Source organism: Eulemur rufifrons, chromosome 16 (assembly GCF_041146395.1).
Source record: "Eulemur rufifrons isolate Redbay chromosome 16, OSU_ERuf_1, whole genome shotgun sequence".
Taxonomy (NCBI): Eukaryota; Metazoa; Chordata; class Mammalia; order Primates; family Lemuridae; genus Eulemur; species Eulemur rufifrons.
In genome coordinates, this window is record NC_090998.1 from 61,761,487 (window position 1) to 61,775,334 (window position 13,848).

General features: G+C 31.2%; 1 protein-coding gene across 4 annotated transcripts in view; it reads right to left on the reverse strand.

Moving 5' to 3' along the window:
- Nucleotides 1-1,563: 1,563 nt before the first annotated feature.
- Nucleotides 1,564-13,848, reverse strand: part of PPP1R12A (protein phosphatase 1 regulatory subunit 12A) — a 142,427-nt gene continuing 130,142 nt past the window's right edge. For 2 of the 4 annotated variants that reach the window (XM_069489795.1, XM_069489794.1), the window contains 4 exons: nt 12,512-12,616; nt 9,479-9,526; nt 6,518-6,568; nt 1,569-4,013 (listed from right to left, as the gene is read on the reverse strand). In XM_069489795.1, coding sequence (XP_069345896.1) covers nt 3,927-4,013; nt 6,518-6,568; nt 9,479-9,526; nt 12,512-12,616 — 291 coding nt within the window. In that variant the 3' untranslated portion in view covers nt 1,569-3,926. Of the gene's footprint in view, nt 4,014-6,517; nt 6,569-9,478; nt 9,527-12,511; nt 12,617-13,848 lie in introns of all 4 variants that reach the window. The other 2 variants (XM_069489797.1, XM_069489796.1) reach the window with 2 other exon arrangements.

The window sequence follows — 13,848 nt, forward strand, 5'->3', positions numbered from 1 at the left end:
AATCAAATGAGATATATATTGAAAAAGTTCTGTATCAAAATAGACCCATAAGAAAAATGGAATGTAAGAAAGGGAGAGAAGGTAAATCTTGTCTCTTTTCCACTACCACTCTCCTAGACCTAAAAGCAAGCACCAGCTACATGCCCTACTAGCTGTATATTATTGAGGACAGAATCTACTAATATTGTTCATTTCTTCAACCTTCTCCTCTTCTTTTTCCTTCACCTTTTTAAAAATGAAAATCTAGCTAATTTCTGTGATCCAGACATTTACTGAAATTTAAGCAGTGACATGTTGGGATAGTCTGGCTCAAAACAGCTTTCTTTTAGAAAACTTTTACTATTAATAATAAAACTTCAAAATTATAGTAATAGGGAAGATTTATGTTACCTTATAGAAATAGAATCGTATACTTTGACTCCTATATTTATAAAGTTAGTATATTTTGTAATCTGGTCATTCTGACAGCATGAAACAGCAATATGATACTCTCTATGTCACTTACCAAAGAGAAACAACACCCTGTAGCTTATGTAGCAATTAACCCCAAAGAACTTTTCCAAAATGAAAGTCAAGAAATGGATTTAGTTATTGAGACACATATAATAAAAAAATAACTAATATTTCATTCTAAACCCAGTATGTTCTGGATAGTTCTCATATGCACAATCTCTCTGCTGAACATGCATACTCCGACACACAGGCCACACACATACAGTGTAAAACATGGAACATAAAAAAAAATGATTGTGTTATCAGTCAGCTTTCATCTTTGCAACCAAAGGTTTTCATTAGCAAGATAGGGCTAATGGATAGTTAATAATTGTTAGTGGAGTTTGCTCTGTATTCTTCTTATAATGACAAACTGAGGGACAATCTACAATGTTATTATGTCCTATGGGAAATACATAGTTCTAGTTTGGAGAGTATTTGGCCCTCTGGATATTTTCTTCTTGCAACAGACTCTGAGTTTTGGCACTGGGAGTTTCAAATAAACCAGGAAGGACTAAGCGGTAATAAACTTTTAAGCAAAAGAATAAAGTTAGCCTAATGAATCAGCAAATATCTACTTCACTTTTTTTTTTAATAAGATAGCATTATAGCTGCTTTTGATTTGGCTTTCAAGTATTTGCATGTGAAATGCTTTTTAAATGGAGGATAAATAACAACAATACCTATCACTCATTCTGTGAGCACGAACAGGTGAAGTGCTGTAAACAGAAAAAACAGAATTCAATACTTGTTGTATTAATTTAGTTACACACAGGCTTACTACAAGCTTTCTACCAAAGTTCTGAAATCAAAAGTATCTCTTAATTAGTTACAGACGTGTTAGTAGGTTTAACTTTGGACAAATCTAAGTTGGAGAATGACTTGTAAATTTTACATTTCAATGGAATATTATCTTTATATGTATTACTAAGCCTATATTTGCAGCTAAGAAAAAGCAGAGGTCTAATTTTAAAAAGCCACCAAATATTTATGGAAACAAAATCTTGTACTACAAAGCAACTATCTTGAAACTCACTGTTATTTTTTACCCACTTATAAAAAAACTAGTTCTCAGATTCTGCATACAGACAGCTTTATGTAAAATATATAAACATTTGTCCAAATTGGTACACAGATTGCATAAATATGGCAATTAAGATTGCATTTACAGATGTGCAGGTACAATGCTGTGCAAATTATCACAATATTACAATTTCAAAAATTATTCAAATTGGTATCCAAGGAAAGCAATTAGTGAAAAAATACCCATGCAGAATTTAAATATCTCAGAACAAAATTTAAAATGCCTTCATTAAAAGTTCACACATTTAAAATAGTTTTATTCATTTTATTTGTATATGTCAAAATACATTTTTATTTCCAAAATAGTGGGTTTTGCAACTAGTTTCATGCAGAAACAAGGTCTGCTCAATACTACCAATAAAATCAATATAGCACAGTAGCTGTTCAGTTTTAGATACAAAGAATAAATAACCTAAATACAAAACACTAAAATATTAGAAACATGTATTTAATCATTCTTCACAGGCATCCAAACTTCACAAATATAAACCATAGCATGCCTAACTGTTGTGCAACCAGAACATGTTGCAGTCACTCAAACTGATCAATTATCTGTATATTTTACTTCCACATAAGACCATGGAAATTCTCAATATTCAGACCCACCATTCATACAGTTCAAATATAACCAAAAATAAAATTCCCACAACTATCCTTGTACCTTTAAAATCAAGAATCCTGAGCTTGGTAGTAAGAGCATAACCTTATATCTTCATAAAACCAATCCAGAGAGAGAGGACTTAAAATCCTGCTTACCAAAACACCCTTCCCCATCCCCAAAGTAATCTAAAATAGGCAGTAGAACACAATGACCTTTTAAAATGAAGGGGTACAAATTCACATTTAATATAGTATACAATACAATCAATAATACAATCAGCTACTATAAGCTTTACAATGTATAATTTATTCAAATGGCTGAACTGTTCAGTGGTTAAGGAGACAGTTACGTGCCAGAAAGATGTAATATTTTTTGCATGGTTTAATGAAAATATAAAAGCTATTTGTCCAAATAAAAGCCATCTTCACTACGTACTTGGTTTTGCTTTTTTTTTTTCCTTTAAAAAAAGGCCACTGAAATGTATAAAATGGTCTGAACATGATGGTGGTATCAAAGTCGATGCCTCTTCACATGGCAATAACAGTGCATTTAACATTAACTCACGGGTTAAGTCTGCAAATGATTTCATAGTATTACTTTGGCTAGCACAACAGTTTTAGACAGCACTCTGATAAATATAGGTATGTGAAATGTGAAGCAATTATCTTATGCAACTTTAATTATGGTTGAATACTATCAAATGAAAACTGAAAATAAAAGTAAAAGCACTTTACAGTAGAAAACTTTTGTAAAGATAGGGCTCCACATAACGTGTAACTTTTAAAGTCTTTACATCACATTGTTAGCAAATTTTGTTTTTAACACTATCATGGAGTAGCCTACTTTGCATTAACAGACATTTGAAATAAGAAAATAGTCAAGCATGCCATATGGTGGTCTAAAATCAAAACAATACACTTATTTGTATATACAGCATCACTCAGTACCTGCTAAAATGAATGTGAAGATTACAGAATCTAACATCTTATACTACAATAGTAAAAAAACAAAAACAAAAAAGTGACCAATGAAGGCAGGAAATAGGATTTAAAAGATCTAATCTCAAATGACTTTAAAGCATTCATATAAGAAATAAATGCATATTGCACAAACAGTGAAAGCAAATGTTCCACCAAGCAATTCAGTTCTGGGTGGGAGACAACACAGCATTAGCCTAATACATGACAATAATCACAGAAGAACAAGTGTTTTTTTCTGTAAATGAAAAAGCTGTGAAAACATAGAAGACTCTGCCACATGAAGAGTTAGAAGGAAAAAATACAAACCCAAACTTAGACATAAAGCCAAGAAAATTAAATATCAAAAAACTGGAAACTGTGGCACATCAAAAAATGTTGAATAACTGTCTTCTGTGAGAGCTGAAAGTTTTTGTTGACACAAAGTATTTATGTACAACTAAGGCGTACTGGTTAAATATCTGAGGCATATCTGGCCTTGAACACTTTCCTTATATGCTGGAGCTGTAAACAAGTTTTCTCAGTCATTAAAAAAAAAAAAAAATCTTCTCAGCAGCTGCTTTAACATGAAACAATGGTCTTGATAAAAAAAAAAAAAAAAAAAAAAACCCAGAAAATTAAACAAAATGAAACAAAAATTCTAGATAAGAGGGCATTTGGCAGGATATCCAAAAATGACAGTCTGCAAGGATTCTTCCCAGGCATCCAGTGACTGCCAATTATGGTCCACTGGGTTACTAATATGTGCAATTCCATTACTTGCTGCTTTTTTTTTATTTGGAAAGTTTGCTTATAACTCTGATCAAGGCCCCATTTTCATCTTTTAGCCTCTGGTTGTCTGCTTTTAGGTCTGGTAACATCTATGAGAGAAAAAGAGAAGAAAAGGTTTTACTTTAATAAAAAAATAAAACATTATTCTTAATAAATGTTATATTTTCACCACAAAACACATGATCAAGCTTTGTCTAGTATCTAAAACATGTATCAGGAAGAAGGGAAAAAACCCACCCAGATTTGTGAAACTAATTAGTTTAATAAATGATAGAATGAAAGGTTTATTTTCTCAAAGTTATCCATTGAAATTTACTAAATCACTTGATTTTATGACTCACAAGCACACCATATTAGAGCAGCCAAGATAATGAAGCCTGTTTTTGTTAGGATAGGCTAAGGGAGTTCCTTTAATAGTTCCTGTCAGCACCTAAACCTTTTGCTTTCTGTCTGTCACACCTAAAACCACAATACTTACTATTGTTCCTCAAGAAATTGACCCATCTAGGGAAGTTTTGAGGGAGTTAGACTTGTTCTAAATTGTTTAAATTCCTTATTCACCTACAGTACCTAAGTTTAAGTACCTAAGACAATGCGTAAATCAAGATAGATGTGTATTAAATAACAAAACAGTTATTACTATTCTTAGATTAGAATACTATAAAATAATTTTTAAGCTAAAGTAGTAAATCTGCATCTATGATCCAAGCATTAAAAAAATAACCAGTATTTTGAAGCAAACAGAAAAAAACACACTCTCATATCTTCAAAAAAATGCAACTCAATTTTCTGTTGTTTTACAGACAAATTGATGGAGGGGGTGGAAATATTATAAGTTAACTGAATTTTCTACTAAGAATGATTAAAATTATATGTCTCTGCCAGGTTCACTAGGAAATGAACTACCTTACCAGACTTCCCAAAATATTTCGTCCTCTTTCCTCAGTTTTGAAAATGCACTAGATTATATAATTATATAAAAGTAAAATTTCTACTTGCAAAACCACCTTAAGCAAATCTTTAGGAAGAGTTTAATTTTATGTGGAGCCAATCAATTCTTATCTGTGTCCAAAATATTTACATATAAAATATAGTAATCTGAAGTTTACTCATTTGGATATCTGTAACAGAGAACTGAATGAGTATAAATTAAGATGGTCCTGATTGCTAATGACAGTATTTTGAAAAACACATAATGCATGCTTAATCTTCAGCTTCAAAATATATATGTAAAATATATGTTACACTGTTTCTGTTCTATTTTCTTTCTAGTAAAGAACTGTAAATGATAGCCATATTTTAAGCCCTAAAATATTTGTAGAGCCAGAAATGTGCACAAGCTTTATGAAAGTACAGACAAGTCTTTAAATTCCTAAATCATTCCCTAATTTTACTATAGTTCATCAGTTATAATATACAATTAGTGACACTTTCTAACATTCTAAGAAGCCATGCAGAATTAAACAGTTATATAAGCTCCAGACACAATGGTATTAATGTGTAAAAGTGAGCTCTTACTAAAACAAAAACACACTTACTAATACAAAAACACCTGCCTGGCTCTACCAAGAAGAAATGATGAAACTAAAAATTATAGGTTCACAGACTGCAGTTGCCTACAGAACCCTGAGCGCTTGGCTACCACTCTTGTCAAGGCCCTATTCTCAGTCAGCAGTCGCTCATTTAACTCTCTCAGAGTTTGAATTTGCTTTATTTGATGCAGGTTCTGCAGGAATCAGAACATAAAGAAATAAGAATAAAAAATAAGAAAATGGAAGACAGTATGATAAGAATATAAAGAATCACAGGTAATAAATATAAAGAAAAATATTGTCTTAAAAGAATATTCCAAGAGATTCAGAAAGGTAAACAATGTATTCCTTAAATTCCATTTCAAACTAAACAATATATAAAGCAAACAAAACCCAGAAGATTTGTCTCCAATCTTCAAAGCCATTAAATAATAATGGTCTAATAATAAAACAAACAACTTAATAATAAAACATTTAAATCTTTAACTTCTAATTCAATGGGCATAATTTCCCATGTGTTAGTTCACCAATTCATAATGTGGTAAAGATACTTTATGAAGACAGTGTGATAATAAGTAATCAATTAACTATGCTATTTTTTTCCCTGCAAAGGTATTCAAAACAGATGATTATTTCCATAGGTAATGTAGTTTGATAAAAACACAGCTTTGCCTGTTCACTCCTCTAATGCCCTTTATCGTCAAAGGAGAACATTTTATTAATAGCTTATGTTATCCCCCTCTACCATGTACTCTCCAAGTAACATACGAGTAAACAGAAAAGTGATGAATAATAAATCCTCCATCTTATAATTGTTATTGTCTAATTTTTTCTACACCTGCATATCAAAAGTGCTATACAAATTATCAAAACAATTTGGGTTTTAAATCCTCTTTGAGCTCACTAAAACCTGGATTTAGGAAGAAAGAGAAACACCAGCTATAAATAGCTCACAAATTGAGTAATTAGCTTTGAGAACAATTAATGTAAACAGTATCCATAACAGTATTATAAAACTTCATAATCAGCAATCTCTCTCATAAATAACATGATTCACTTACTTTGAGCTCTTCTTCCATTTCAGATATTCTTCTTTCTAGAGCTCTTCGTTCCTAGATCAATTTAAGGTACCAATATTAATTATACAGTTATTATATTCTTAAGTTTTCTTCTATACTGTCAAAGAGTGATACTTTAGAATCAGAGATCAAATCAGGAGCAGTGTGGAAAAGATGTGATGCCAGTGATGTGTAAAGAGCTTTCCAAAATTTGAGAGAAATAAATCTGAAGATCTTTACTTTTATTACTTTTTATAAGCTCTTTTTTAAAGCTTTGACTTTCTGGTAAGATGCTACATAACATGTTCAAACAATTTTTTTAGTTCACGTAAAACTTAGAGATAGAATAAACCAATATTCAAGACTGAGGATTGTATAGAAAAAAAAAACTCACACAAAGATGCAATTATACTACAGTGATAGAAGCAGAAAAGAAGCAAACATGCCTAAAATATGTGTACTTTACAGTTTCAAAAGGATATAAGAGAAACTCGTTTCCTCCACCCACAATGTTTACTAGCCATTATTTATCTAACTGACTTTATAGCTTTGTATTTAGGTTGATACCGTGTGTAGCATTAATGCGGTGAATCTAAAGGAGAAGCAACTGCAGCATTTATTTTAAAATCCTTTCAAAGAGTGACAGGCAAAGCCAACACACAATACATTATTGCGGTGTACTGTTTATTCTCCCTTTAATGATTAGCATTCTAGGTGTTACGCAAAAAGCAAGCAGCAATAATTGATGAGCTGTAAAACTGGTTAGGTCATACCGCCCAGAAGATACTGACTCTTGCCGGTCACCTTTCAGATACAAACCATTTAAATTTAGTTTAATCATACTGAAACTATTTCCAAGACATTCTTTCCCAGATTAATAATAAATGTTCATATTTAGTAAAGCAGTACATTTACTAATAAATGTTAATGTTTTTAAGATATGTAATTATAAAAAATAGAATGCTTTTCATAGTCTCATAAGTACGTTATTCTAATATTGGCATGCTTAAACATTACATAGACAAAAATGTTATTTTCTATATATGTAGACCTTTCTCTTAATAATACAGCCATGATGAATTCATATAAACCACTGCACTTCTCAAAATATTAGCATATAAGTGTTATATTTGATCCTCACTACTTTATGAAATACCAGAAATAGAATATTTCTTCTGACTGAGAGGTAATCTCCTTATGAGCCTCAATTTTATTAGATTTTAACTTAGTGATAAAGCAAGACTAGAACACTATACCCAATTTCCTGATCCTGCTGGGTCAATGTAACTGACAATTGTAAAATTGCAGGCAATTTCTTATGTTTGATAAACGTATGAACACTAAAAAACATAGTTAAGAAAAATGCACATTAGTGCTTCGTTTAGTGCCTGCCTGATATATACAGAATGTTGAATAAATGTTAGCAGTTATTATTAATACTATTAATATTAATACTATGATTACTGATGTCTATTAAATTGAGAGTGAATTAACTACTTTGTAATTTATCAGCATTTGACAAGCAGAAAAAAAAGGTGAGATGAGAATGTCAGAAAATGAATGTGTGTGTATCCTGTGTATATAAGCTCAGGGAAAAAAGAATAGGTACCAAAATATCAGTTATCTCTGCCTGATTGTCAATGATTTTAATTTTTCTTCTTTTGTATGTTTTTGTATTAAACATATATTACTTTCATAGGAAAAATTAAATATTTCTCAAAATTGTGACAGTCTCAAAAATAAAGAATATTTTGATTAAGTAGTTTGTTATCTATGTCTTTTATCTCAACCATTAATATGAATAATAAGACTGATTTTATTATTTCTGCGTATCTTACATATAAAATTCGGTAAGTTATATGTTGTAATAGGATATAATAATCAACATGAAATTAAATAACTATATTTTTTGCATTAGTTGTATCAATTTTTAAAAAATGGCTCAGAACACTAATTTTTAAAATTTGTTGAAATTATAACCAAATGATAGGTATTGCAAGGTACAATTCAGTTAATGAAACAGGTATTATAGAATGTATTTGTTTACTTTTAATATTGTTTTTTTTACCATTTTTTTTTTTTTTTTTGGTGAAAAAGGTAAATTGGTTATTTTAAAAATGGAATGGAAGAAAAATGTTTTTATATCAACAGCTCTTGATTATTTACTCTTTGACCTAGAGACATAAATACCAGCATGTAATTTATTCTCTAGTTGAAACCCGCAAGTTTAGCCACTGTTCAGGTGCACTACAGACACTTTTGAGTACTTTAACTTTTGGATCATTTATACATTTTTTATACTGCTCAGACTAAACTTGTAGAGTTATTCCTACGGCCACTTCCAGACCCACGAGCAATAATGAGTACAAGTGAATATATCACAACCAATAAAAAATTGCAGAAAGACATAAAATGTTAAGGATTTTCTTGTCATCAATTTTTTTGTTTAAAATATCACATGTCAGCTAAATATTTAAACTCAAAATTAAAATATTATTAAACTAACTTTAAAAAGAATTTGAAAATTTGATGCCCCTAGACTTAAACACTTTATTTAAAGAATGTAATTATTTTAATTTTCCAAAAAATTAAAATAAATGTATTTTTGATTTAAATGTTTTCGGTACAAAAAATCAAAGACAGATAAGGGGCATTTCAAAAATATCAGATTCATTATCATAATGTGTATTCTACATTTCAGAATCAAGACAAGATAGTTTTTTCAATTCATTAAAAGACTAATGTAGTATATTAAATCTTAACAATGCCATTTCATACCTAGAGAGACCTCATAAAACTTTACAAAGAAGCTAAGCCATAAAACACTTTCATTAATTAATAAATATTAATTTAAACTAATTAAAACTGCATCCATAAAAACAAAATGAAAAAAAAATCTACCATTGCTTACATAAAACAATAAAGGGGGAAAATAATTACTTATCCAGTAAGATGAAAACTTACCCTTTTTTCCATTTCCAATAGTGATCTGTCAGCAAATCTTTCTTGTCTCTGTAACAAAGTAAGAAATTATAAAAAGAGATTATCAATTATTTTAATTTTTCTTCCTTTGTATGTTTTTGTATTTATAATTGCAATATAAATGTTTTGTATTTGTAACTACAATAAAATACAAATGTTTTGTATTTGTAAATGCAATAAAGATGGGGGAGGGACCATAGTAACTCTTTTAATAGGTGTTAAAAGAAATCATAATACTCAGGTGGAGTATAACACAGGTGTGTGTAAAAGAAAAAAGAAAACAGAATTTGTACTGAAATAAAGAGTAAAAGGAATGTTTAGAAATAGAACGGTCTCCACAGCTCTCATTTTATGGTCTGTATCACTCTTCCCTAGGAATTTTCAAAGTTTATTTGGGGGTGAGGGTGAGTACTGTGGAACAAAAAAATCATAGTTTTCCCTCTGATGCTCAACTGCTCTCCTCCTTTCCTGCAACACCAGAAGTGGCTAATCTGAATGGTCAGATTCTAGGACCTTGATTGAAATGTGTTTCTTACCAGGTTGAGTGATTTTGTATCCATGTAGTCAGATCAGTAAACTAGCCTTTTTGTCTTCTCCCACAGCTATCTTAGTCTTGTCTAGAGTTTTCTAATCATCCATGCTCCAGAATTGGTAAGAAGGTTCATACTCACTTTCCCTTACAAGAAATTCTAGCTATACAGCTTTCTTCTCCCGGTCTGCTTGGGCTTCTCATTTTTCCCCCTTTATGTACTATGTGACCAGCTCAAAGCTGATAAAATCTTGAGTTCTAAGTTTAGCTTTAGCGGGGGAATGGAAAGATCCCTTGGGTTTTAAGCCACATGTTGCACCCTATACTAGAGAGCTCCATATCTGGATACTGAGCACAGGCCCAGTTAAAAAGTGGTACCTTAGATCCTATTTACATTGACCTTTGTACAAACATCTCCTTGGGACTCCTGGTCAATTTGCTGAAAATGAATTCATCAAATGGCTCATGCTTCAAAAGCCAATTTTACCAATTTACTAAAAATGGTTGTTGACAACATTAACAAGAATGTTTTGTGGCTACTAACCATAAAATATAATTTAAAAACATAACTTCATTACTGATTAAGCACGATTTTATTGTTCAATTGGATAACTTTAAAAATATTTCTTTATATTTTGCCAACCCTTTCAGCATTTATGCTTTAGTATATTTAGGACTTGTAACCAAGTTACTTTTTGATCCTTCTTTCACAATTTCTTCTTTATGATTATGGTATATAAAACTTAAAGAACTAATCATGGCCAGATATCTTTACTTTTTTCTCTGTTATTTTAAGTGGCTTTATGCTTTTGTGCTTACTCTTTCTGGAAGAATAAAAGTTGATATACACCAATTGCTTTTTGTGAGAAATTCAATTCAGAATTTCAAATATGAACACGATTGTTCAGCTAATTGTGGCTTCTTTTTGATGGTTTTGAGTTTGAATATTTATTTTAATTGCTAGAAATAGAAAACAAAGGCTGATATGCCACTTGAAGACCTACAAATTAATCATAAAAACTCTTAAAAGACTGAAAATTTTTTAAATGACATTCAAAAGCACCTTTAAAAAAATCAGAAATAGCCAGACCAATGCCATCACACACAAATTAACAAAACTTTAGATGGAAAAACAGCATTTTATTGGGGATTTTTTTAAAATATTGGAACATTTTAGCAATTTTACGATTTGTCAATTTCATAGGTTTAAAAAAATGAACATCAAGTTAGATAGTATTTTTATCTAGTTAATATTTTTGCTTAAACATTCTAGTTAAAGCTGTTAAAATCACAATTAGTAAATATGGTGAACTGGTCATTTGGCAATGTGGTAGTTAGCAAACTGATTTCTGGTAAATTGGCCTATTTCTTCCCTTGGAGCCTACATAGGAAGAAGGGTGCCTGGGCTAAGGCAGGATTCAAGGATTCCAGGGTTTCTTGGCTAAATACTATCAAACAGACCTAAACTTCAAGATTAAACAGATGATAGTTCTCTTGGAAAAATTCCATGCAATTATCAAAACTGCCACTGCTCTGCATATTCACAAGTAGTTATGAGAGCAATCAATGCTAAAAAAAAAAAAATCAGGTGGAAAAATTCACAGTAGACTTAAATACTCAGGATAAATACCCTAAGGTTGAACAAAAAAAGTTTACTTTAATGTTTATGAGTTTTACTTTTATGAATCATCCTTCTCATATTAACTCAGTATACTGGGTGTGATACTCAAGAATGCCAGGCAAGGCAGAAAGAAGCTGTCTTACTTTTTCATCCAGTGACTTGTTTCTCCTGCCACAGGAGAAGGATCAGAATCGGTACCTGACCCACAGGCAGCTTTATGTAGGTTGTCCAGTGACCTATGAAATGGTCACTAACAAGACCATGAACATTAAAAGGCTGCTCCATACTGGATAGTAACTGGCTAATTCTAGGAACTCCCCCCTCTTGTAGAGTTTGAATGAGAGATGTACAGAAGAACTACTTGACAATAAGGTAAGCAGAAAAGCAGAGAAACAATAAAAAAAGGCAATAAATAGTAGAGACACAGATTAGCTGAGTCAACATAACAACAGAACTCTATAGTAGGGAGCAGTGGTGGACATCTTTACTTAGAAAACATTACAATCAAATCCTTAGAGCTGAAGCTATATTCAGTGAACTCATGATATTTTTATGTATGGAGGCTCATACTAAAGCTAGTAAGCTACTAAAGCTCGTATACTAAGCTACGAATGCAACCTGAAGGATGATAACATACCAGTTTACCATTAAGCATACTGAATAAAATCCTTCTATTATTTTTAATTTACTCCAGAAAAAAGTAAATAATCAGTAAACTGCATTATCATGATTCCTTTTTACTCATAAGCATTATTAATACCAAACTTCCGTTTAGAGAAAATTACAGAAAATTTCAATGCCATTTTTTAGATACAGTAAATCACAACCATTACCTTGAAAGTAACAAAGAGAAAGAGGTACAAACCTGGGTGGCCTTTTCCAATTGCAATTTAAGTTCTGTTAGTTCCATATTTGTATCATGTAGCTGTGCCTTCAGCTTTTCATTTTCAGCTAGAATTTGTTCATAAAGCTATAAAAATCAGGGGACAAATACAAATTACTTTTCTGCTCTCCTAAAATTTTAAGATTTCTCATTGATTACTTTGAAATATTAAAGCAAAGATTAATGAAGCACATGAGCTATAAAGGGTACATTAAAAATATATTTTAATGCTTTATAGTTGCAAGGTAGAGAATGTTGGTTATGCAGCTATGTTTGTCCCACATAAACTTTTAAAATTAGTTCCAGCATTTAAAATATAAGACTTTTCAGAAAAACCAGACTTTTCAGATTCTCTTAAAAAAAGATTCAGTTATCTGATAAAGTGTACCATATCTGTACAGCAACAATGGGAGCTGAGGAGTCACTGTGCTCTTTGGAATCTGTGAGCTTTTCTGTCCATTGTTCCCTCTTGAATTCTCAAAAATGAGACGGAGTATCAGTTACATTTATAATTATACTTCTATTGTGTATAGTAAAATTAAAAGGCAAGTGACATAGTTCTTGAAATATTTCAAATCCAGGATAAAATCCGAGACCTTCCCCTTTTCTGATAATTTTTTCCTCTTTCTTAACACTTTAATGTACTGCTTCTTTTCCTTCCATCTCTACTACTTACACTATAATTCTGGCTATAATCATCCCTTATCTAGACTATTTTAATATAGTAATTGTTTCCCCTGATCTCCCTCTAATGTGTTTTATAAATAGGAACAAAAATTAATTTTTCAAATTGAAAATCTCGTAATTTCCATATGCCAACCATTCCATCCTTCCTGCTAATTAAAAACCCTTGAGTGGCTTCCCAGTGTTCTTAGCATATGAGAATCCTTAAAATGGCCTGTTAAGACACGGCATGTAGTCCCTAACTACATAACTAGCTGTTGCCTCACAAAACCATTCCCTGCATTCTGCTAGCCATAATGAAAATTTAATTACTCCAATGCATCATGTACCCATCCACCACCAGGTCTATGTGCTTATAGTTTACTTTACCTGGACCACTTTTCTTTCCCATTTTTGCTAATTAACTCTTAATCATCCTTCTGTTCTTGGCTGAAAGCTCATTTCCTTTGGAAATCAATCCATAGGTTTGTTCCATCTTCATTTTGTTATATACCTTAATAAAATTGTTTCTATACTTCAGGGTAATTGTCTCAATTTTTTTTTATTATATATTCATTAGTATGATTATACGATAATGTGTTTCTCCTACTACATGGAACATGCCCATGAGAGCAGGATAACACTTCCATCTCCAC